The following is a 24,475-nucleotide window of genomic DNA, read 5'->3' as shown; positions in this document are numbered from 1 at the left end:
GTTCTTTCTTTGGTGTTTCTGGGCCATAGACCAAAGAAGTCTATCTGGCTCTATCCTTATGTTCCAACTGCTGGAGCTGCTGTCGAAGCCCACTCCAGTCTATTCGTCTTATTTGTGGGACACAGAACGTAAAAGTCTGTCCAGAGCTGTCCTCATGTTCCAGCAGCTGAAGTTGCTGTCTAAGCCATTTCCAGCCCATCCTAAACCAGATTGCCATATATTAGACACAGAACATACAAGTCTGCCCTAGTTAATCACAGCCAGAGTCGCCATCTAAGCGTCACTCGACACATGCAGCCATTTAAGTTTAGGTTTTTTATAACTTCCATTTTCTAATTAGAGATCCTCTGTGTTATCCCATGCCTTTTTGCATTCCTTCATTTGTGTCTCTACCACCTCCTTAATGGAAGACTTTCCACATTTGTGCTGTTAAAGCAAGGAGAAGGAGGAGGAGACAGCACTCAAAAGAACTTGGTACTTGGTAGATGAGAGGCTGACACAAGTGTAGCTTGCACTTTCATGGGAACCCCACAGGAATTGTTTGTATCCCCACGGGAATTCCACAGAAACTGCTTCCATCCCCGCAGGTTCCACAGATTCCTGCAAACCCCATTCCCGTGCAGGTCTCTAGTAAGGAGTCAGTTCCTGTGAAACTTCCCATCCTTTGCAAGAAGGGACAGTCACATCCTCCCTAGGATCCATCCCTTAGGGAATCATGTAGGTGGCAGATTTCTTTGTTCCTAGATCCAAATCACATCAGACCAGTAGGTTTTAGACGCACTAAGTCAAAGATACAAGGTGGAATTTGCTTGTCCTCTTTCAGACTTTTTTTTTTTTAATTTCTCCTTGCAAGGCTCCAATCAAAATGGCAGCAGTTCAAACTATTCTTCACAGTCTCTTAGATCTCAGAGCAGTGGTTCCACTGCCAGTCCAAGAGCGGGGGACTGGAAGATATTTCATTTATTTTGTGTTTCCAAATAAAGAAGGCACATTTCAACCAATCCTGGATCTCAAAGGGGTGAACAAAGCCTTAAGGATAAAACGTTTCAAGATGGAGAGATTAAGATCTGTGATAGCAGTGGTTCCTCCAGGAGTATTTTTAACATTGTTGGATCTCAAATAAACTTATTTTCACTTTCTGATTTGGCCACCACATCAAAAAATACTTGAGGCTTATGATTTCTGGCAATCATTTTGAGTTCTGGGCCATGCCTTTGAGACTAGCCACAGCACTGAAACCCTTTTCTAATGTGACAGTGGTAATAGCAGCCTATCTTTGTTAGAAAGGAATCAGAGTTCATCCTTACATAGACGTGGTAATCCAGGCCCCCACATTTCAGGAATGCAAAGAGGCTATAGCAAAAGTGATTCAACTTCTTCAATGTCTCAGACTGATTCCTTCCCAAGAACTCGAGTACTTAAGAGGGAATTTCAAGACCAAGTAGGGATTAGTGTCCTTTCTGGAACACAGAGTTGTCAAGCTGCACGGGATTACATGCATGTGTTGGGATAGACCTAGGACCATGGGCACAGGCTCATATGTGCAACTGCAAAGTCTCTCTATCCTGTTCCGGAATGAGATAAAGAAGGATCATAGACTTCGCAATTCGGAAGACAGCATCTGGAGAATCCCACTGTGCCTGAATGATATCCCTGATGCATGGGGAAAGACTGAGAAGATATCCTAACACCCTTGATAAAACGGATCCACCGTCTGTGGTTCCCCCCTAGGCATCTCCCTCAAATTTCAAAACCAACACCTGCAGAATGAGCTCTTGCAGCTCCTCACGATGAAAAACACAACTACTGCTGCCAAGCATTGTACCCCGAAGGCTGCTCCTGGTTCATTGCATCCTCATTCCTGGACCAGCCTGGTAAAGCCCTAGACACAGAGGAACCACACTCCAAAAAGGTCCTCCTCCTCTTTCCAGTCCCCTCTCTCTTGACGCCGTTTAAAAGGAGGCAAGGAAAAGGACCCCTCTGCAGTGCAGCCCCCTGTTGCAGTTCAGCTAAAGCCCCAACCTGTTTTAAACAAAAGGCTATGTACATGGCCAGGACAATTCCTCAGGGAAATCCTCCCCCGAAGGACCCGGCAGAGCCAGATCAACCTGCAGGGCCCTGTGTGATAAGATCAGCTCCAAATGCGGAGGCTGATCGGGCCCTGACATGCCATGCAAGATGGCGGCAGTTCCCACCGAAATTGGAGCTGCCTCCTGAACCTGCTCACCAGAAAAACTTAGCCCCACCAACGGGAGCTGACACAACTCTTGCAGCATCCAGCACAAAAGGCACAGTGTCCTGCTGCATCAACACTCCGGTGCTGGCAAACTGCACAGTGCTTCAGCCGCTACGAGGCCATCTCCCACTGGGTCTGCGGTAACCCCGAGGAAACCCCACTGAGCAGCACATGTAAAGAACCAACACAAACAGTTGGGGGGGGGGACAATTGCTGGAGCAGCAAAAGGCAAGAGTAATAACTGCTTCAACACCGTTTTTTGTTTTTTTTTGTGACTAAGGCACACCCCTCAGGCTCTCTAAGCTGCCGGTCTGCCACCAGACAGAGTCAGACAGCCGAGGCTTTCCAAGCAAGGGTATTCCAAGAGGTCCCAGAAGGGGGAAGGGGGAGGGATCCAGCCACCTAGGTATGACACCCCCAGGGTACAAGAGACCTCCACAAGCCTCAATCCCAGTCCAGCAGTCAGATGTTGAAACTTTTGCTTCTTTTTTATTTAGTTATTTATTTTTTTTATTGAGTGGGAGATCTTGTTTTTTCTTCCGAGATTGGTTTAAAGTTAAAAAAAAAAAGAAAAGAAAGAAAGACCATCCCCAAGGGAACAAACCTGACCCCTCCCCCCGGGCCCACAGCTATCAGGACTGTGCTGGCTGTTACCATCTGCTGAGACTGAGAACAAACTAGCTTCCTGGGGTCTGCACAGCTTACTTAAAGCTCATTTTTTCTCAGTCTCCATCTAATGGTAGGAGTACATAACCCATCTGTGCCGGTCTAGAGGGACGCTATGGAAAATCCTATTGCATCAAGCACACTTCTTAAAGCCACCTGGCACTTGATGACAAGGAGGAAAAAAACAACCAATGTGAGGTCAAAAGGCTCTATGGCTCGAGGAGCTCAAGTGATTCCATATCTGGAAAAGGTTGATGGTTCCCAGGTAGAAAAAAGGGATCAGAGGCCCCTCGGGCTGAAAAATGAATCAAAAAATTATAAAAAATGATTAAACTAAACAAATTATGACAGAAAAAGATAATATATGAAAAAAAAATGTCCCAAAAAGAGAAGGCACCAAAAAGGCAAAGGATTTCGCACTGGGAGAGATCAAACACACAACATCTCTGTTCTGTGGAAAATGAAAGAATGATGTCCCGCACTCGCGCATCGGGCGGGAAGGCACCCACACATATGTTGTGGGGGGCACTGCCTCAAACATTTAGAATGACACTGCACTTGGCAGTGTCTATACTGGACTCCATTTGACCATGTCACCCATATGTGAGAATATTATGCCTGCTTATCCTCGGAGAACTTGTTTTTTGAACCTTGGTTCTAAGTGTGTAAGTGCCATTCCTGCCCTATGGAATGCCTCCACATATTATCATGTAAAAGTAGATGTTAGGTTGCTGTGCGCCTACTTTATATGTGAGTATACCACAGGCAATTTTATAAAAACCTATTTGAGCACATAAAATAGTTCTCTACATAGAGAGACAGCTCTGTGGGTGCCAGTGAGTGTTAAGCACTCCCAATATTGAGCAAGCTCCATCTTTTTGTCCATGGACAGGTAATTTGTATTGTGTTTGGAACTCCAATTATTCTGAAATGTTGGTGCCTATGGTTCTATACCTTCATGTCCCTTTCTTGACTCTAACCAGGATTGTTTGTCATTCAGTTGCATGAATTCTTCAATTTTAAAAATAAATATTAACATATAAGAGTAGTTACCGGGCTCTTGACATACGAATCCAATGGAAAGAGCTTTAAGATGGCTTTCAACAGCTCAGGAATACCTAATCCTAAAAAGAACAACATGAGAGACAGGACAATAAAATTGCTATACAATTTTTGTATATAACATCTGTAATGTAAATTAATGTCCATGTACATTACAGAGGAGCCCTTTTACTAAGCTGCAATAAAAAGGGCTCTGCGCTAGCGGCGGGGGCCATTTTTACTGCAGCGGGTAAAAAAGGCTGAAAATAGCCATGGCCATGCGGTAAGATTGCTCTTACCACGTGGCCATGTGAGGGGGATCACTTACTGCCACCCATTGAGGTGGCAGTAAGGGCTCCCACGCTAACTTGGCACTAACTGGGTAGTGTGTGGCGCTGCTCAATTGCCACCGGGTTAGTGCCATACTAAAAATAAAGCCTTATTTTCCCCAGCACGGGAAATGGCACGTGCTGGGGCTGGAACCACCACCGATGCCCACGATGGGCCATCAGTAGCTCCAGATTAGTGTATGTTAAGCCTGCATTGGGCTTACCGCCGCTTTGAAAAATGACCCCCAAGTTTCTTCTACCATGTGTTAAAAATGAAATATTCAGCAGAAGTCATGCACAGCTGAGTAAAAGCACAGTAGAAAAATATCAGTTGATCTACTCAGAATTCTTTAATCCATGTCACCCCTCCTTTTGGAAAATATGAAAAGGAAATTAAGCAATGTCAAAAAAGAGATTAGCAGAGAATAGCTACGAGCATGGAACCAAGCAAACTTTTCTTGGATTGAGTCCCTTATTTGCCTTACTTTGACACTGCTTTAAAGCTTTCCTCAACCCCTCTACTAAGGATATATGAACTATAAAAATGTCCGTATCTATCTGACTTCTGTCACATATTAAAGATAATAGAAGAAAAAACATGATTTATTGTCCATTATGCTCTCTAGCAATGTCTGTAATATTTTTTTAATATGGAATTAAATTTGGACAGACTAAGAACAGTTTTAAAAAAAAGAGAACAACAGAAGATAGCAAAAAGAATCAAAGACAGAGTTCTATAGAACTCAGGGACAAGAACAGTTCTTGTAGAAATCTTCAGTCTTGCATACTTTTCACATTCTGCTATCTAAAAAAACAGAATTCAAATTGCATTAAAGTATGAGTTTGTTTCACTGATCTACGATCTACACAATGAGAGGCATTTTCGAATGGGGACGCCCATCTCTAAGGGCGCCCATCTCTGAAGACGTCCCCGCAAGGGGGCGGGGCATCCCATATATTATCGAAACAAGATGGGCGTCCATCTTTTGTTTCGATAATACGGTCGGGGACGCCCAAATCTCAACATTTAGGTCAACCGAAGAGATGGTCGACCTAAATGTTGAGATGGTCGACCTTAGATTTCGCCAATAATGGAAACTGAGGACGCCCATCTCAAAAACGACCAAATGCAAGCCCTTTGGTCATGGGAGGAGCCAGCATTCGTAGTGCACTGGTTCCCCCTCACATGCCAGGACACCAGCTGGGCACCCAAGGGGGCACTGCAGTGGACTTCACAAATTGCTCCCAGGTGCATAGCTCCCTTACCTTGGGTGCTGAGCCCCCCAAAACCCACTCCCCACAACTGTACACCACTACCATAGCCCTAAGGGGTGAAGGGGGGCACCTAGATGTGGGTACAGTGGGTTTCGAGTGGGTTTTGGAGGGCTCACATTTACCACCACAAGTGTAACAGGTGGGGGGGGGGGATGGGCCTAGGTCCACCTACCTGAAGTGCACTGCACTCACTAAAAACTGCTCCAGGAACCTGCATATTGCTGTGATGGAGCTGGGTATGACATTTGAGGCTGGCATAGAGGCTGGAAAAATGTTTTTTAATTTTTTTTTAGGGTGGGAGGGGGTTGGTGACCACTGGGGGAATAAGGGGAGGTCATCCCTGATTCCCTCCAGTGGTCATCTGGTCAGTTTGGGCACCTTTTTGAGGCTTGGTCGTAAAAAAAAATTGGACCAAATGCTTTTCTTGGATTGTCGGCCAAATGCTCGTCAGGGACGCCCTTCTTTTTTCCATTATTGGCCGAGGATGCCCATCTCTTAACCACACCCCCGTCTCGCCTTCGGTACACTGCCGACACACCCCCGTAAACTTTGGTCGTCCCCGCGACAATTAGGTATATTTTGAAATAATCCGTTAACTTTTGGGGGTCATCTAGGGAAGCCCTGTTCAAATCCTGCCACTACTCCATAAATGGTGTGGGGTAAATCCAAATAAATAAATAAAATATAGTAAAAAAAATCTTTGGGTTTTTTTTTTTATTTTGTAAAAAAAATCTTTGTTTTAATAACAATTTGCTTGTTAAGACTATCTTGGACACAAGGCAATATGAATACTTTTTCATGTCTGGGTTTCCAATCACTTGGCTTACTGTAATGCTTTTCCTATGGGACTCAAGATGTTAAGCTGAAACATTTATAGCTCATTCAGAATATGGTAATTAAGTACATTTATGGACCCCAGCGTTGTATAATCAGCATTGGTTACCTATTAGTGAAAGGATTAGATTTAAAATTTTGCTACTTATTCATCAATTGTTCTATTCTGGCATCCCAGTTTATCTTAGTTCTTTCATCATACTTTATTAACACACTCATTCGTTAAGATCTTCACAGGGCAATCTTCTAACAGCTCCTTCTCTAGCAAAGATGAGACTAGAATGTACCTATCAGTTTGCGTATGTCTATGTAGGTACAGCATACTAAAAATGTTTACCTTTGGTACTTAGTAAGGAGAATAATTACAATCCCCCCCAAAATTCAGTGCTATTTAACCGGTCAGAACAGCTGCTGACCAGTTAAATAGCAATTAACCTGTTATCTGCCAATATTCGGTGGGGGATAACCGGTTATTCCCCGCTGAATATCCCCGGTTAGCAGCTAATGGATAGCCAGTTACATCGGCCAATATAATCAATTTTTAAATAGGGTTTCACGGCTACGTTTGGCCACATGAAAACCTGGTATATCTTTGGCCGGTTTAAAGATAACCGGCTAAGACTAAATAATGATGTAGTCAGTTGTCTTTAAACTGGCCAAAAATAAACCAGATATTCTATGCTGGTCACCGAAAACAGTCCAGCATTGAATATCCGGGCTTAGCGCAGACCGAGTGAGTTAGCCAGTCTAACTCCCATGGTCTGAATATCGATCGCAATATGGTTTTTTTTTTTTTAAATCATTTATTTATAATTTTTCATTTTACAAGGGTCCCTTGCAAACAGTAATACAGAGATGACTGCACATTAATACAAGATAAGAAGAAAACAATCCCAACTAGATATATGGATTATATACAATCTTTCTCTTTCTTAGACCACAAAGTGAAGAAAAATAGGGAGAGTGAGATAAGACAAGGAGATCAATTAAACAGTAAACAGAAAAAAGAAAACATGGTATTAACCTGATTATCCCCAGATATTACTCATCTAATTCATTATTCCACATTGATCATCTATCTGGTTGGCTTCTTCAAGACCAAATACGGTGTATAGTCAATTCATTTCATTGAGAACATACTTATTGTCCAGATTTTAGTTAGAAATAATACATCTGATTACATTCTCTCTCTTTTAAGAACCAGAAATTATTTAACAATACATATACTTAAGTCTCTAATTCAAATCCCACTGATTAAAGCAATCCCAGTTTTCACAGGCTTCGCTCCTTTCGAAGTAATAATTATGGAAATATTTCTGAGGAAAACTTTAGGAGTCATACCTGGAACTCTGGGAAAAACAATAATCTTGACATTAATCATCCACAATAACATCCACCTTATCATTCAAAATGTTTGTGGTCCATTATCATTTTCAGGATCATAACCACATCTAGCTTGTGTAAACCTTCATTTATTATATCAATTTTTCACTCTCAAAGAGTTCAGTCAAATTGTCCATGTAACTCTCCAATAAGATTATATCTGAAACAAAGTTATTTACTACCGCCATCAGGTCCCGAAGCGCCTTCCAGATGGCATTCAATGTAACCTCCACGGAAGCCAAAAACTCCAAGGTGATTTCTCTTGAGGTGTTTAGGAGTGGTTCCGCCAATTCTGGTTCTGCTGTAAACGTCCTCCGTTTCAGCATATGCCTCTAACTCACTCCTCCACTCCTTTGGACATGGTGGTTGAATAAATTCGGGAGCGATGGAGTTGTTTTTCCAGGTCCAAGAGAGTCAACGCTCCTTCACCGGCGTTAATCAAAGGACTCGCCAACCCTTTCATCTGTGGGCAGTTCGACGCACAGCGGTCCTACACTTGCTGCTCAGGGGACAAAATGCTGGCCATCAGCGGCTGACCGACGGTTGTTCCCTTCCTCTCAGTTAAGGAAAGTGCAATTGCAGAGAGGGAATTTACATAAAGAAGACAAAACTTCAGAGGGCAGCTGGGCCGCTGGGCATACGAACTTCAGGTCACCATCTTACTACTCTCCCAGTTTGGGACACTCTTTGTCTGGTTTCTCCTTAGAGGCCTGTCTGATATGGGTAACCCTTCAGAATAGCCCTCTGAGTCATTGAAACACGGAAGCCCCTCCACCACTACAAGGTGGTGTCCCTTCGGAGGGGTCAGCCCCAATATGTTTAAAAAGGAACTAAAAACATGGCTTTTCACTGGTACTTTGCAAGCCAAATGTGTTTGGTTTGCTACTTTCTCAAGCAGATAAGCAGATTAACTAGAAGCTGCAGATTTTAACCTCATGCTGTCCCCTTTAGGAAACATTTAGCAGGCTTTATTTATTTATTTATTTATTTATTTATTTATTAGGATTTATTTACCATCTTTTTGAAGGAATTCACTCAAGGCGGTGTACAGCATAATATTTTCTAACATAACATAGTAAATGACGGCATTTAAAGACCTTCACGATCCATTCAGTCTGCCCAACAAAGCAGCCAGGGCCACATCACTCTGTGCAGATTACATTCCATGATTGAACAAATAGGGCAGTCTGCAATTTGTCACCATGTTAACCATATATGGTGCTATCACATGAGTTAACCAACAATCTACTCTTTAATTTCATCCTTAAGATGTCTACTACTACTACTTATCATTTCTATAGCGCTATTAGATGTACGCAGCGCTGTACACTTGAACATGAAGAGACAGTCCCTGCTCGACAGAGCTTACAATCTAATTAGGACAGACAAACAGGACAAACAAGAGATAAGGGAATATTAAAGTGAGGATGATAAAATAAGGGTTCTGAACAAGTCCATTGAAATATACAACACTAATACTCAATACGATATAAATTACACATATTTGATCTTGACTCATCTTTGCCATATTCGGGGTACAAACTGTAGATGTTTGTCCAGTACTGGCCTTACTTCTCAACTACTGAAGTTGACATCAAAGCCCTCTCCAGTCCATCCTAATCTATATTTGCCATTTCCAGGGTACAGTCCATAGAAATCTGCCCAGCACTGGCTTAAATTCCCAAGTACAGGAGTTGCTATCTAAGCACCAACGCACTCAGTTTTAATTCCATCCTCTTTCTGTATAGGGATCTTTTGTGTTTATCCCATGTATTCCTGAAATTCCATCACTGTTTTTGTCTCCAACACCTCCAATAGGAGGTCATTCTAGGCATCCACCATTTACTCAGTGAAAAATTATTTTCGGATGTTGAACTTGTCGATCTGGCTTATTACATCCTACAGGTTCACAGAGATTTCTTTCAGTTCGTCTATTTCGTCACTCTTAAAAACCAATTCTGAAACAGGTAGCTCCCTTACATCTTCCTCAGTAAAGACTGAAGCAAAGAATTAATTCTCTCTGCTATGGCCTTGTGCTCCCTGAGTGCTCCTTTTACTCCTTGATGGTCTAACAGTCCAACTGATTCCCTTAACTGCAAAGGTTTTTGCTATGTATTTTTGCCTATGTTTTTTCTTTTCAAATTTCCTTTTAGCCTTCTTTTTTTTTTATTTCACCAACTTTTATAAAAGTAAATAAAAATAAAACCCCAGGCGGTAATTCCAAATTTGGTGTATGCCGAAAACATGCAGTAGAAAATAATTTTCTTTTTTCTACTGCAGGGGTGTTCCCGGCAGTAATCAGCAGTTGGCGCGCACTGGACAGTTACCGCATGGGTAACATGTGAGCCCTTAAGTCAATGGGTAGTGTTAAGTGCTCAGGCCATAAATAGACACGCGCTGGTTTTCATTTTGCCGCACATCCATTTCCCGGCCCCCCAAAAAAACGCGGTGGAGAAATGGTCCAGCGCATATCCAATACACATGCCCACACTACCGCAGGACACCTTTTGGCACGTCTTCGTAAAAGGGACCCACAGTGCCAACAAATATTATATGCATGGAGCCTAGCACAATGTAATTTATTGAGGGTCCATATAGCCTTGTGGATTAAAAGGTACATTGACTGGGTCAGACTAGTGGAGTACGTTAGTCTATTAATATTGCTTTAAAAAAATAGACCAGTCTTCATCAGTACTCCTCCAGTGAGTATCAGAAAACCATGCAAGTTTAATACTATGTCTAAATTTATGTATTCTAGAACATAATTCTTTGTAAACTGAAGAAGTAATATACCCTGAACAGAACCCAGTTTACAAAGTTTTTCCCACTCAAAATCATGAGGCGCCACTTTCCAGCTTTCAGATAATGACAAATCTGTAACCAATGAAAATGTTCAGAACCAGGGAGACCATACTTTTCTATGAGATGAAAAAATGTCATCAGATAAGTAGTAGTAGAACACCATTATCAATAATACAATTAAATTCCAAATCTCTTTTTTTGTCATATTGACCAGGAAACAATCTGTTTATTAGTATTTCTGAATTATACCACAGAAGAGAACCCAAAGATTGTCAACGACTTTTTGGAAATACTAAGTCCAGTACTTGGACAGTGGAAAGAATAACATCGAAGTAAGAGAGCAAAAGAGATATAGGAGCATAAGGTATACGATGAAATGGAACAGGAAAAATTAAAACTCTCGCCATTTTCAGTCATGCAGGAAAATCAGTTATTGATTCTGAACAAGTAATTCAAACCACCATACCAAAGAATAGCAGAAGTATGATATAAACAAAAATTCAGGAAACACATACCGCAATCAGCCTTAAAGTAAAAAAAAAAAAGTACATAGAGCAATATGAGGTGGTTTATTACACCATAAGTATCTAGAAAGTCTTCGATCTAGGTCTTTATATAAAGTATGTGGTGCTAATTTTGGAAGTATATTTAAATAGTAATTTATTGCAGGCATAATAGACATTTCAAGTCACTTCAATTCAGCCTTTTACCCTTCTTTATCACTACCTTGCATCAACTTGCCAGTACTTATGCTGCTTCCTCTTTTCTTCATTTGGATCTTTTTTCCATTTTTTTTTGAAAGATGATCTTTTGGCTGTAATAGCTTCCTTCACCTCACCTTTTAACCATGCAGGCTGTTTGGCCTTTCTTCCACCTTTTTTGATACATGGAATACATCTGGTCTGGGCTTCCAATTTGGTATTTTTAAACAATGACCATGCCTGATTTAAACTCTTAACCTTTGCAGCTGCTCCTTTTAGCTTTTTTTTTTTTTAACCATTTTCCTCATTTATCATAGCTGCCCTCTCAAAAGATAAATGCTGTTGCAGTAGATTTCTTTAGTATCCTCACTCCAGTTATTACCTCAGATGTGATCACATTATGATCACTATTACTAAGAAGCCCTAAAACTAATACATCTCTCACCATCTCTCATCCTTATATTTTTCTATTTGTTTTTCTCTGCTATCTTGTCAGTTGGTTTCTTTTTCCCACCATTTCTACTGGATTTGCAGAATAAAGTTCAGGAAATTCACAAAATTGAATCTGGACCTCAATCAAGAAACAGGTGATACCAATAATTGATGGAAAAGCATCTATGATGGTTTCTCTGTACGTTATTGATAACTGGTTTAGATTTTATCCATGTTATTGTAAACCAGTTGAAAGAAGGAGCAGTAAACAATTGTAAACAGCTTGAAAGCAGAGCTAAAGAAAAGTTTACTGCACAAATTTCAAGATATATTATTTGATAATTTATATAGTTTAAGCAGCTTCCTAGATCCGCAATTTATTATTATTATTATTATTATGTTACATTTGTATCCCACATTTTCCCACTTATTTGCAGGCTCAATGTGGCTTCATAGTGCCGATTTAAATCAACCTATGGTGAAATATCAGATGTCATTGCAGTTGCAACTCAAGAGATCCTAAGAATGCAAACCACTGATGTACACCATTGTCAGTCAGCAGCAGCACAGCCATAGATATCACTCACACATTATCGGCTGTTCCAGAGTTTGGAACACAGGATGTGGATAAGCCTCGACAGAAATGCAGTTGCTGGGAAACAGTGGAATATACCAATGTTTCAGCTAAGAAAGCCAGACTTCCATCACAATCAGACTATGACAGTGATATTCAAATCAGATGCAGTGCGAAACTTGCCTGCTATAAACACAAAGATCGTTCAGAAACTGGCTGTGATGTTTTTAGTTTCTGGCTGCAAAATCAAGTGAGATTGCCACTACTGAACCGGCTTGCACAGAAGTTTCTGCGTACACCGCCACCTCTGTGCCATCAGAAAGAAATATTTTCTGCTGCTGGACAAATTATAGCTGTAAGATGCAGTTGTCTGAAGCCAGCCAAAGTGGACAAAATGATTTTTCTCAATAAAAACAGGAAGATGTTGGATCCAACCTAACTTTATTTATATTATCACATTTATACCCCACATTTTCCCACATGTTTGTAGGCTCAATGTGGCTCACATTAAACCGAGAAGGCAATCGCCAACCCGGTTATTAATCAATTACAATATATTGTGGTAAACAGACAGGAGGGGAAAGGGAAAGGAAAACATAGTAGATGACAGCAGAAAAAGACCTGCACAGTCCACCCAGTCTGCCCAACAAGATAAACTCACATGTGCCATTTTTTGTGTATACCTTACCTTGATTTGTACCTGTCTTTTTCAGGGCACAGACCGTATAAGTCTGCCCAGCACTATCCCCACCTCCCAACCACCCACCACCGGCTCTGGCACAGACCGTATAAGTCTGCCCAGCACTATTCCCACCTCCCAACCACCGCCCTGCCTCCCACCGCTGGCTAAGCTTCTGGGGATCCCGTCCTTCTGAGAAGGATTCCTTTATGTTTATCCCATGCATGTTTGAATTCCGTTACCGTTTTCCTCTCCACCACCTCCCGCGGGAGGGCATTCCAAGCATCCACCACTCTCTCTATGAAAAAATACTTCCTGACATTTTTCTTGAGTCTGCCCCCCTTCAATCTCATTTCATGTCCTCTCGTTCTACCGCCTTTCCCTCTCCGGAAAAGGTTCGTTTGCAGATTAATACCTTTCAAATATTTGAACGCCTGTATCATATCACCCCTGTTTCTCCTTTCCTCCAGGGTATACATGTTCAGGTCAACAAGAGTCCAAAATAGTCCATTAATGTATTGCTTTGGAGGACTTTAGGATTTATGTTGGATCCTGAGAGTAGGCTTTCTTGAATAAGCTGGTCTTGAGTAATTTCCTAGTTAAGATGATTTTGGGTAGTTTTGACAGCTTTTGGTAAACCATTCCATAATTGGGTGCTGATAAAGGAAAAGGAGGTAGCGTAAGTAGATTTATACTTGAGGCTGTTGCAGGTAGGATAATGGAGGTTTAGAAAAGAACGGGATGTTCTTGATGTATTCCTAGAAAGAAGGTTGATTAGGTTATTCATGTATCCTGGGACTTCTCCATAAAGAATTTTGTGGACTAGGGCACAAATTTTGAAGTTAATTCTTTCCTTTATTGGGAGCCAGTGTAATTTTTCTCGAAGGGGCTTAGAATTTTCAAATTTGGATTTACCAAAACTTAATCTGGCTGCTGTATTTTGGGCTGTCTGGAGTCTCTTAACAAGTTGTTCTTTGCATCCAGCATATATTCCATTACAGTAGTCTAGGTGACTTCCCTTTTGACATTATATAACACTGCTCACACTAAGAGTTGTTCATATCTTTGTTCAAATGCTGCTAACTGTTTGTGTTACCCCATCTTTTATAATATTAGCATAGGCCTGAGGGTGTTGGCCTCTCTGTCAATTAAGCTGAATCAAATCAAATCGAATAAAAAAAAACAATTTGTTTGAAACTGCAAACCGCTTAGGTCTAAGCGGTATATAAATACTCAAATAAATGAATGAATGAATGAATGAATGAACATCAGGCCATAGACTATGTCCCAGAGAGACAGGCCAAAAGTAAGGGAAAATCAACTGCTGTACCAGTCCACACTGCAACCATCTGATGAAGACGGAAAATACTGGCACGTTCCAGAGTTGACCACTCTTTATGCTGAGATGATATCACTGGAAATGTCCATGGTCTCTGCCTCCATCTGCTAGGGTGATGCAATTCATTAGTCTGGGTTGGAATCTGTTTTCTGCCACCTAAATATTATGTGGTTTTAATTTTTTTAGCTTGGATGCTTATATTTGAACGCAGGAAACAGACGCCAGCCAATGTGTGCTTTTACTTTTGGATCTGCCGCGGCTCGGCATATTTATTTCTCATGACCAGCGCTTAAGGACTCACACAGCTTCCTTCTGCCTCCAAAAGCAATCTACAGCAGCAGATTTTGAAGAAAGAATCATGGGAAATCCTCTCTTCCAACACCCTAATGCCTGCTCTGACCTGGCGTTATTTTTTACAGCGGTAAGACAGCTTTGTTTTGGGCGCTCTTTTCTGAGCATTGGGGAGGAATACAAAATGACCTCATTTACATGAGCGTGACTACATTAGCATGATACTTGCACTGCTCATCTGCGCGCTCGTTTGTTCCCGTGCTCTAGGCCTCTAAACATTCTGCGCAGGTAAGTGCAGGTGCTAGTCCAGCGCTAATGGCCTCTAGTGCCTACGTTTATTTTTCAGCATCGGGGCCTTAGTGCCAAGCAGCAGAGGAGGAAGTTCTGGCTTGACTTACAGCCGTTCTTCTTTATTTCCACTTCTGACTAGCACCGGGCCCTGGCTGCAGGTAGGAGAGGGGATGAGAGGTGACAGCTGGATTTCTTTGTGCCATGGGCGGAGAAAGCGGAAGTTGTAAGCCACTATTTATAAATATGCATATATAAATAAAAAATTCCTTTCGTTCCAAGTTTGGCGCCTAGATTTTTGGGCTGGCCCCTAGATTAAGAAACTTTGTTGAGCAGTCTTAAAATCTCTTTTTATTTTTTTTTTTTATTTATTCATTTTATATTACATTTATGTCCAATACATAAATGGGAAAGAAAAGAGAAAATATCAATTAAAACAAACATTAAGGAAAAATATCATCTTTGTTAGTCCACAATTGGGGGATCCAAGATCAGGAAAACAATCTCAAAGAAAATAAGAAAAACACGGAATGGTACCACTCTTCTATCAGCAGGAACTGTTACAGTAATGGCAGCTACCCTTACATATTCCTTGTCCCCACTCCTCTGGGTTTCAATCTATAACTGGATGCCATTCATTTCTCACTTCATATCATGCTCTTCTTTTTTATTCTTATAATGGAATGCCAACACTATTCTTTGCAAGAGAAAATAAATAGGTCAATCTATTCCTCCAGCAAACACAGATTGCACCTCTTGACATAACAGTCCCATAATTAACTGGATCTGAGAATATCAAACAATGATTGCATCGATTCTACATGACACAGATGCTGGCCCCTTGGGTGTAAAATGGCCTTTTCACAATAATTTGACCATTTTTATCTCCATTAAGCTCAAAGTTCTAACAATGTAATTTCTCTTTGTATTTCAGAAACCAAATGAAAACACAAGCCTGCATGATTATCAAAAGTCTTAAACAAGAACTTACCATCTGCTCTTACATGCACTGGTCCACAACGGCACACAGAAAAAGCTGGAAAATTGGCATCAGCGAGTACTGTAGGTTAGAGAATACACCAAGATAATCTGAATCAAATGATGCAGCATCATATGCAGCAAATTCAAAAGAAATGGAACTTGAAATACAAATACACATTTTTATGCTTACTTGTCCAGTAGTGTTCCATAACCCAGGCATAAAAAGGGAGGGGGAGCTTTAAAGATGACATGATCAAATTATGTTCCAAAGCAACAACAATACTTTGGTAAATGGCTTTTGAAAACTACCCAAGAAAAATTTGCTCTCTGCCTGTCTTTAACTAGCTAAATGTATGATTGGGGTTCTACATCATATGTATTTTCGTTCATATTAAGAGAAGGCATTATGGGGGTATGTTACTTTCCACTGTAAAATGTACTCACAGGAATACTTCATAAAAAGTAGCAATTTTCAAAAGGAAAAGTATGGACCAACGTTTCCTTTGAAAATTTGTACGACATGCAAGTGCAAAGTATCAGCAGACTATGTACCTGGACAAGCTATTCTAAAAACTGCCCCCCTGAATGATTTTGCCGTCTTATCACTCATTTAAGGATTGCTCCATTTTCACATTTTTATTGGCCAAGAAAAAAGTTCTCAGAACCTATCAGTACCACACTTCTATCAGCAGGAAATGTTACAGTAATGGCAGCTATCCTTACATATTCCTTGTCCCCACTCCTCTGGGGACCACAAACCTGAATCTCCTGTGTCACAGAACACAGCAATGTTGCCCAGCCACGAGGCAGGCCCATTGCTGTAGAATTTTAACAATAAAAAAGCTACATAAATGGTGTGGTTCAATATTAGGTATGGAGAGAGTTCATTCAAAAGTGAAGGTTCTAGACCAAAAAAACTAACTGTTGAGATATGGGAATTACCTCATTGAGTTATTAAGTTGGATAGGAACATCTAAAAGAAGTAGGAAAGCAGTGACAAAAACTGATAGGAGCTATTTTAAGAGCAACAAACCTTTTTGCAAGTGGGAAGAAAGGAAGGCCATTTTGGTTCTCCAAAGTAGTAGCTGAAAAGGTGAGGAAAAAGAGGTTGCAAAAAAAGGAGACAGGTGACAATATCTGGAAAAATTAAGACAAGCTGGAAAAGTAGTCAAGAAAGTATGGTAAAATGGAAGGGAAACATTTTTTTTTAGATAAGTTACTGATAGGAAGAAGTGCAAAAGTGGCATTTTAAGACTCAAAGGTAAAGGGGAGGAATACATAGAAGCTGACAGGTATAAGGCGGAATTGCCTAACAAATATTTCTGTTCCCTGTTCACAGATGAAGGGTTGAGAGTTGGACCGCAAACAAAAACAAATAGGAATGGAAGTGTGGAAGACCTAAACGATTTTCAGAGTACTGTCTGAGGAGCTAGCTATGGGACAAGATGGCATACATCTGAGGGTACTGAAGGAACTTAGGGAAGTTCTAATGGCACTGCTGGCTGACCTTTACAATGCTTCTCTAGAGTCAGTAGTCCCAGAAGACTGCAGAAGAGCAGATGTGGTCCCTCTCCACAAAAGTGGAAGTAAGGAGGAACTTGGGAACTACAGGCTGGTTAGTCTGACCTCTGTGGTAAGTAAATGCTTCTAAAAACAGAGTAGTGGATTCCAGGACCCAAGGCTGCATGGTTTCATTAGAACAGTGATTAACAAACCTGTTCTGAGGGAACCCAAGCCAGTCAGGCTTTCAGGATATCCACAATAAATATTCATGAGATTGATTAGCATGCACTACTTTCTTGATAAGCCAACCGATCTCATGAATGTTTATTGTGGATATCCTGAAAACCTGGCTGACTGGGGTTTCCCCAGGACAGGTTTGAGAGTCACTGCACTGGAAGCAGGCGTGGTCAGACAAATCTAATTATTTTCTTTGCCTGGGTGACCACAGAGTTGGATCATGAAAGAGTGTTAAATATGGTGTACTTAGATTTTAGCAAAACCTTTGGCATGGGTCCCCATGGATGACTTAAAAATAAACTGAGTGCCCTCAGTATGGGCCCTCAAGTGACTGACTAGGTTAGGAACTGGTTGAGTGAAAGGCAACAGAGGGTAGTGGTGAATTGAGCTTCACTCTGAGGAAAGGGATATTAACAGTGCTATGCCACAAGGATTGGTTCATGGTTCTTTTTAACATTTTTGTAAGCAATATTGTAGAAGGGGCTGTCTGGTAAGGTTTGCCTTTTTGCAGATGATACTAAAATCTGCAATAGGGTAGATATCCCAATAGTGATGAGGCGCATTGTGGATAGTGTTATGTTCCCCTAAAATGAAAGGGAAATAAAAAAGTGAAGAGAGGAATTAAAACTTTTCAGCAAAGCCCAGCACCTTCAGTGATGACTGCAGTTTGGAGAAATGAGAAGAACAGACTGAAGTGGACAGAGGAAAAACAAAACTCCAGATCTGCATTAATTGTTCAAAATTATGCCAGGAAAGGACAGGAATATTAAATCCTTAAATTGTGAGTAAATAGTTAACTTTGTATTGATAATCTTTATAGATATATGGCTCAGTATTCAGCCTGTGGCAGTTGGCATTCATCTAGACACCGACCACTACGGACTTTAATAACTGGATACCAGTGCTGAATATCTGAGTACTGGTGACAATTAGACCACTACCCAGATATCTACCCAAATAATGTTAAGACCACCTTTTTGCTGTGCTAACTTTATCCAAATAGTTACCCGAATAGCAGACTATTGACACTGTAATTCCCAGCCGCCTCAGTGCTGCCTAGGTACTGCTGAAAAGACCTACTGGATATTCAGAGGCACTAGAACCGAAGATAGAGGCAAAGTCCAACAAACCAATGGATGCAAAGTGGAATTGGACCAAAGAAGAAAAAGCGATCCAGCATAGGAATAAGTTGCAGAGAGAAACTGTTAGCAGTTTGTGAATGACATGGGAGGGGGAGGTGTTTGAAAGGTAATAAATGTAAGTGTTGTACAAGGCATGGGGTCTTTGGTTACCTGTACCCCCGTCAGGACCCTTGGAGGACAGGGGGGGGGTCCTTGGATAGGCAGTATAAACCAACACTGAATAAAGGAGTAGTTGCTGTCCCTAACCTTAGCAACTGAGGAGTGCGGTGTTCCAGGTGGGTTGGGGAACCCAGCCTGGAAGCAAGAACCAGAGCAACGGAAGCCTGTTCAAGGCCAGGGTGCAGCTCTGAGAAGTGCATCGCTGGAAGGAGGACAGCCAAAACTGAACTGTGATCAGGATTATTAGGAGCAGACTTGGAATACTGATTGCCCAAAGGGGTGGCTAATGGATAGTAGGAGCTATAAATATGTACACAATTAAGATTCCTATTGGAATGTTTCGCGAAGTGGCTGAGACGGTGGTACATGGTCTCGATTGCAAGGAAGAATCACTTAAAGGAAATGCCTGATGTAAATAAGGAGTTACAAAGTAGTTTACCTGCCTGCTGCAGAGAGTTCAGTAAAGTTGAATTTGCATAAAATCAAATCCTTGGAATACAGTCAGGCTTATTTTCGAAAGAGAAGGGCATCCATCTTCCGACACAAATCTGGAGATGGGCGTCCTTCTCTCAGGGCCAATTTTGGACGCCCTCAACTGCTTCCCGTCGTGGGGACGACCAAAGTTCACGGGAAGGCAGGACTGGGGCGTGATTAAGAGATGGGCGTCCTCGGCCAATAATGGAAAAAAGAAGGGTGTCTCTGACGAGCACTTGGCTGACTTTACTTGGTCCATTTTTTCTTGCGACCAAGCCATGAAAAGGTGCCCGAACTGACCAAATGACCACCGGAGGGTATCGGGGATGACCTCCCCTTACTCCCCCAGTGGTCACTAACCCCCTCCCACCCTAAAAAAAACTTTAAAAATATTTTTTGCCAGCCTCAAATGTCATACCCAGCTCCATCACAGCAGTATGCAGGTCCCTGGAGCAGTTTTAGTGGGTGCAGTGCACTTCAGGCAGGTGGACCCAGGCCCATCCCCCCTACCTGTTACAGTTGTAGTGGTAAATGTGAGCCCTCCAAAACCCACCCGAAACCCACTGTACCCACATCTAGGTGCCCCCTTCAACCCTTAGGGCTATGATAGTGGTGTACAGTTGTGGGGAGTGGGTTTTGGGGGGGGGTTGGGGGGGCTCAGTACCCAAGGTAAGGGAGCTATGCACCTGGGAGCAATTTGTGAAGTCCACTGCAGTGCCCCCTAGGGTGCCCAGTTGGTCTCCTGGCATGTCAGGGGGATCAGTGCACTACGAATTCTGGCTCCTCCCACGACCAAAGGGCTTGGATTTGGTCGTTTTTGAAATGGGCGTCCTCGGTTTCCATTATGGCTGAAAACCGGGGACGCCCATCTCTAAGGTTGACCATCTCAACATTTAGGTCGACCATCTCTAAGGTTGACCTAAATGTTGAGATTTGGGCGTCCCCGACCATATTATCAAAACGAAAGATGGACGCCCATCCTGTTTCGATAATACGGGTTTCCCCGCCCCTTCGAGGGGCCGTCCTGCAAGGACACCCTCATGAAAACTCGGGTGCCCCATTCGATTATGCCCCTCAGTGTGGTCTTTGGAGTGGAAGTGTGGATGCTTGCTCCCAGACTGGCACCGTACCCTTGAGAAGCTCTTCTTGATTCCCCATCGCCTTCCGGATCCAGGGCCGCCGAGAGACAAAGCTGGGACTATGGCAAACACCCCCCTGGACCTCCTTACTTAATACTTGTCTCTTGCTCCTATGTGCCGAGACCCTCTTAACTCTGCTCTGCTTCCACAGGTCTTTCTTCCTGCCACGTTGAAACAGGAAGTACTTCACACAGGAAGTGGGACAAGGCAGGAAGAAAGACTTGTGACCAGCAGAGCAGAGTTAATGTGATAACCCAGCACTGCAATACACAGGAGCAGGTGACCAATCAGCCTTGTCGGCACCAGGTGAACCCCCCTTGCAGCCCTGTTACTCCGATTTTTAAGAAGGGTTCCAGAGGAGATCCGGGAAATTATAGACCGGTGAGTCTGACGTCGGTGCCGGGCAAGATGGTGGAGGCTATTATTAAGAATAAAATTGCAGAGCATATACAAAAACATGGACTGATGAGACAAAGTCAGCACGGATTTAGTGAAGGGAAGTCTTGCCTCACCAATCTAATGCATTTTTTTGAGGGGGTAAGCAAACATGTGGACAATGGGGAGCCGGTTGATATTGTATATCTGGATTTTCAGAAGGCGTTTGACAAAGTGCCGCACGAAAGACTCCTGAAGAAATTGCAGAGTCATGGAATCGGAGGTAGGGTATTATTATGGATTAAGAACTGGTTGAAAGATAGGAAGCAGAGAGTAGGATTGCGTGGCCAGTATTCTCAGTGGAGGAGGGTAGTTAGTGGGGTCCCGCAGGGGTCTGTGCTGGGTCCGTTGCTTTTTAATGTATTTATAAATGACCTAGAGATGGGAATAACTAGTGAGGTAATTAAATTCGCCGATGACACAAAATTATTCAGGGTCGTCAAGTCGCAGGAGGAATGTGAACGATTACAGGAGGACCTTGCGAGACTGGGAGAATGGGCGTGCAAGTGGCAGATGAAGTTCAATGTTGACAAGTGCAAAGTGATGCATGTGGGTAAGAGGAACCCGAATTATAGCTACGTCTTGCAAGGTTCCGCGTTAGGAGTTACGGATCAAGAAAGGGATCTGGGTGTCGTCGTCGATGATACGCTGAAACCTTCTGCTCAGTGTGCTGCTGCGGCTAGGAAAGCGAATAGAATGTTGGGTGTTATTAGGAAGGGTATGGAGTCCAGGTGTGCGGATGTTATAATGCCGTTGTATCGCTCCATGGTGCGACCGCACCTGGAGTATTGTGTTCAGTACTGGTCTCCGTATCTCAAAAAAGATATAGTAGAATTGGAAAAGGTACAGCGAAGGGCGACGAAAATGATAGTGGGGATGGGACGACTTTCCTATGAAGAGAGGCTGAGAAGGCTAGGGCTTTTCAGCTTGGAGAAGAGACGGCTGAGGGGAGATATGATAGAAGTGTATAAAATAATGAGTGGAATGGATCGGGTGGATGTGAAGCGACTGTTCACGCTATCCAAAAATACTAGGACTAGAGGGCATGAGTTGAAGCTACAGTGTGGTAAATTTAAAACGAATCGGAGAAAAGTTTTCTTCACCCAACGTGTAATTAGACTCTGGAATTCGTTGCCGGAGAACGTGGTACGGGCGGTTAGCTTGACGGAGTTTAAAAAGGGGTTAGATAGATTCCTAAAGGACAAGTCCATAGACCGCTATTAAATGGACTTGGAAAAATTCCGCATTTTTAGGTATAACTTGTCTGGAATGTTACGTTTGGGGAGCGTGCCAGGTGCCCTTGACCTGGATTGGCCACTGTCGGTGACAGGATGCTGGGCTAGATGGACCTTTGGTCTTTCCCAGTATGGCACTACTTATGTACTTATGTACTTATGTACTCTATTCCAGCTCTGCCCTACGCCCAAGCTTGGACAGGGACACAGAGGACTGTGTAAGTTGGAGACAGATTAAGAAAGATAAAGCATGTTATCCCTGTGATCTGGGTCTGCAAGGAGGTGTCCAAGCCCCCTGAAGGAACTGAGCTAGGGGTGGATGGACCTGGGTTACATGTACTAATTTTTAAACAAAACCAAATAATCTATCACAATGGCTAGTCTCTGCTCAAGTGAAGTCTATGCCAATAGTCAGTGTTCAAGTACACTGGCACAGCTTTGTAGAGAAACCTGTATTATAGTTGTCTTTAGCTGCATAAAGTCTTTACACCTTCAAATACATCTCTCCTTCTAAATTGTTCCAAAGGTTACATTAGACTTTACATGCTTCATTGTGCACAAAGATGGATTTTGCATGTATTTTTCAGTGCCGCTTTTAGTTCATTTTCTCAGGCTGGGGAAAAAAATTTGTTCACTTGAATACTATACCTCTTCATAATAGCTTCCAATTTGCCTGTCATTTAAAAGCAGACAGTTTTTCTCTGAAGTTCTAGAATTATTTATAACATAAATGTAATTGCGTACCCGAGCTGATAAAATTCTATACTGCCAAACTCTGATGTCTGCAGGTGGCAGCTCATATTCAGCTTATTGTATTTTACAATGAGAAGAGCAGGGAATAAATAAGAGACAAGAGTAGAATGGTGGGGAAATATGCATAAGCAGAGGAAAAGAATTAAGATAGTATAGCATCACAGCAATTATAAATATATCTGATTATATGAGAACAATTATAAGTTGCCCTACTGGGTCAGACCAAGGGTCCATCTAGCCCAGTATCCTCTTTCCAACAGTGGCCAGTCCAGGTCACAAGTACTTGGAGGAATTTTGCACATCTGTACAATGCAAAATTTGCAAAGAAAAATCTCAGCCTGTACAGAATTCTGTGCAATGGCTCAAAAGCTCAGCTTAGCCTCCATCTGTCTCTCCCTCCCTATCACAACAAAAGTAATGGAAGGCTGGGTCACAGATCAATTGGATAATTATTTGAAAAAGTTTGATGTTGTACACCCCATATAAATGGGGATTTAGAAAAACAATTATAGTACTGAAACAGTTGTGGGCTCTATAATCACACATGCAAGATCTTTATTAAGCCAGGGTAAACAGGCTGTTCTCATCTAATCTGATATTTCTAGTGTATTCAATTTTGTCAATCACACAATATTGATCCAGATTTTAAGTGATATAGGGATCACAGGAAAAGTGTTGAAATGGCCATCTTCCATGTTTTATCAGGCTCCTTCAGTATGGAATTCACTGTGTTTCTCTCAGAACAATGCAAGATTATATGTTGTTTAGGAAAGCTCTGAAAACTTATTTAAAAAATTAGTTTTACAGCGTTTAATTATTATATTGTTAAATACTGGTTTATTGAGATTTTAATGTGTAAGCTCTTAGGAATGCCTATCTCTGTTTGTTGTTATCCGCAATGAACTGCATAGGTATTTGCAGAATATAAGTACTTTTAATGTAATGTAAAGAAGAAGCTGTCTCCTCCTCTGCCATCTTGGTCTCGACTGTTTCTTTAAACCAAATGCCTGAATGGAGGCCTGTGCAGTTGAAAGGAACTGTCAGGCCCAGTACAACAAAGAAGGCAGATGCAGCCCGATGTGTAGCTGTGTACTCTCCTCTTACAACGCTATTAGGGAGAAGGGTTGAATGGCCTGGAGAAAGGTGGATATGGTGTGTGTGCCAAGGGGTACAGGCCTGGAGAAAGATGGATGGGGTATGTGTGCCATGGGAGGGGAGTTGGAGAATGGTGGATGGGGTGTGTGCCTGAAGACCACGTCACAGCCTTGCAAATCTCCTCTATGGAGGCTGATCTCAAGTGGGCTACTGACGCAGCCTTGGCTACTACTACTACCACTTATTTCTATAGCACTACTAGACGTACGCAGCGCTGTACACTTGAACATGAAGAGACAGTCCCTTAGGAGGAGACTTATAGCCCAGGACAGATAACATTTCCACCCTAGGCTCCTCCTCCGTCTCTAACTTAAATGGGACGGCCTCAGCCATCTCCCCCATAAAACTAGTGAAAGAGTGCCTCTGGTAGAGATTTTCGTCTCTCTTGAGGA

At 42.2% G+C, this 24,475-nt stretch overlaps 1 protein-coding gene across 2 annotated transcripts in view; it reads right to left on the bottom strand.

Moving 5' to 3' along the window:
• FUOM (fucose mutarotase) overlaps positions 1 to 24,475 on the bottom strand; it is a 96,656-nt gene that overhangs the window by 53,906 nt on the left and 18,275 nt on the right. For both annotated transcript variants that reach the window (XM_030203193.1, XM_030203192.1), the window contains exons 2-3: positions 15,862 to 15,930; positions 3,956 to 4,026 (exon numbers count right to left, since the gene is read on the bottom strand). In XM_030203193.1, coding sequence (XP_030059053.1) covers positions 3,956 to 4,026; positions 15,862 to 15,930 — 140 coding nt within the window. The remainder of the gene's footprint in view (positions 1 to 3,955; positions 4,027 to 15,861; positions 15,931 to 24,475) is intronic.

This window comes from Microcaecilia unicolor, chromosome 5 (genome assembly GCF_901765095.1).
Source record: "Microcaecilia unicolor chromosome 5, aMicUni1.1, whole genome shotgun sequence".
Taxonomy (NCBI): Eukaryota; Metazoa; Chordata; class Amphibia; order Gymnophiona; family Siphonopidae; genus Microcaecilia; species Microcaecilia unicolor.
The sequence above is the reverse complement of the archived record's forward strand: the minus strand, read 5'-3'. Positions and strand labels throughout refer to the sequence as shown.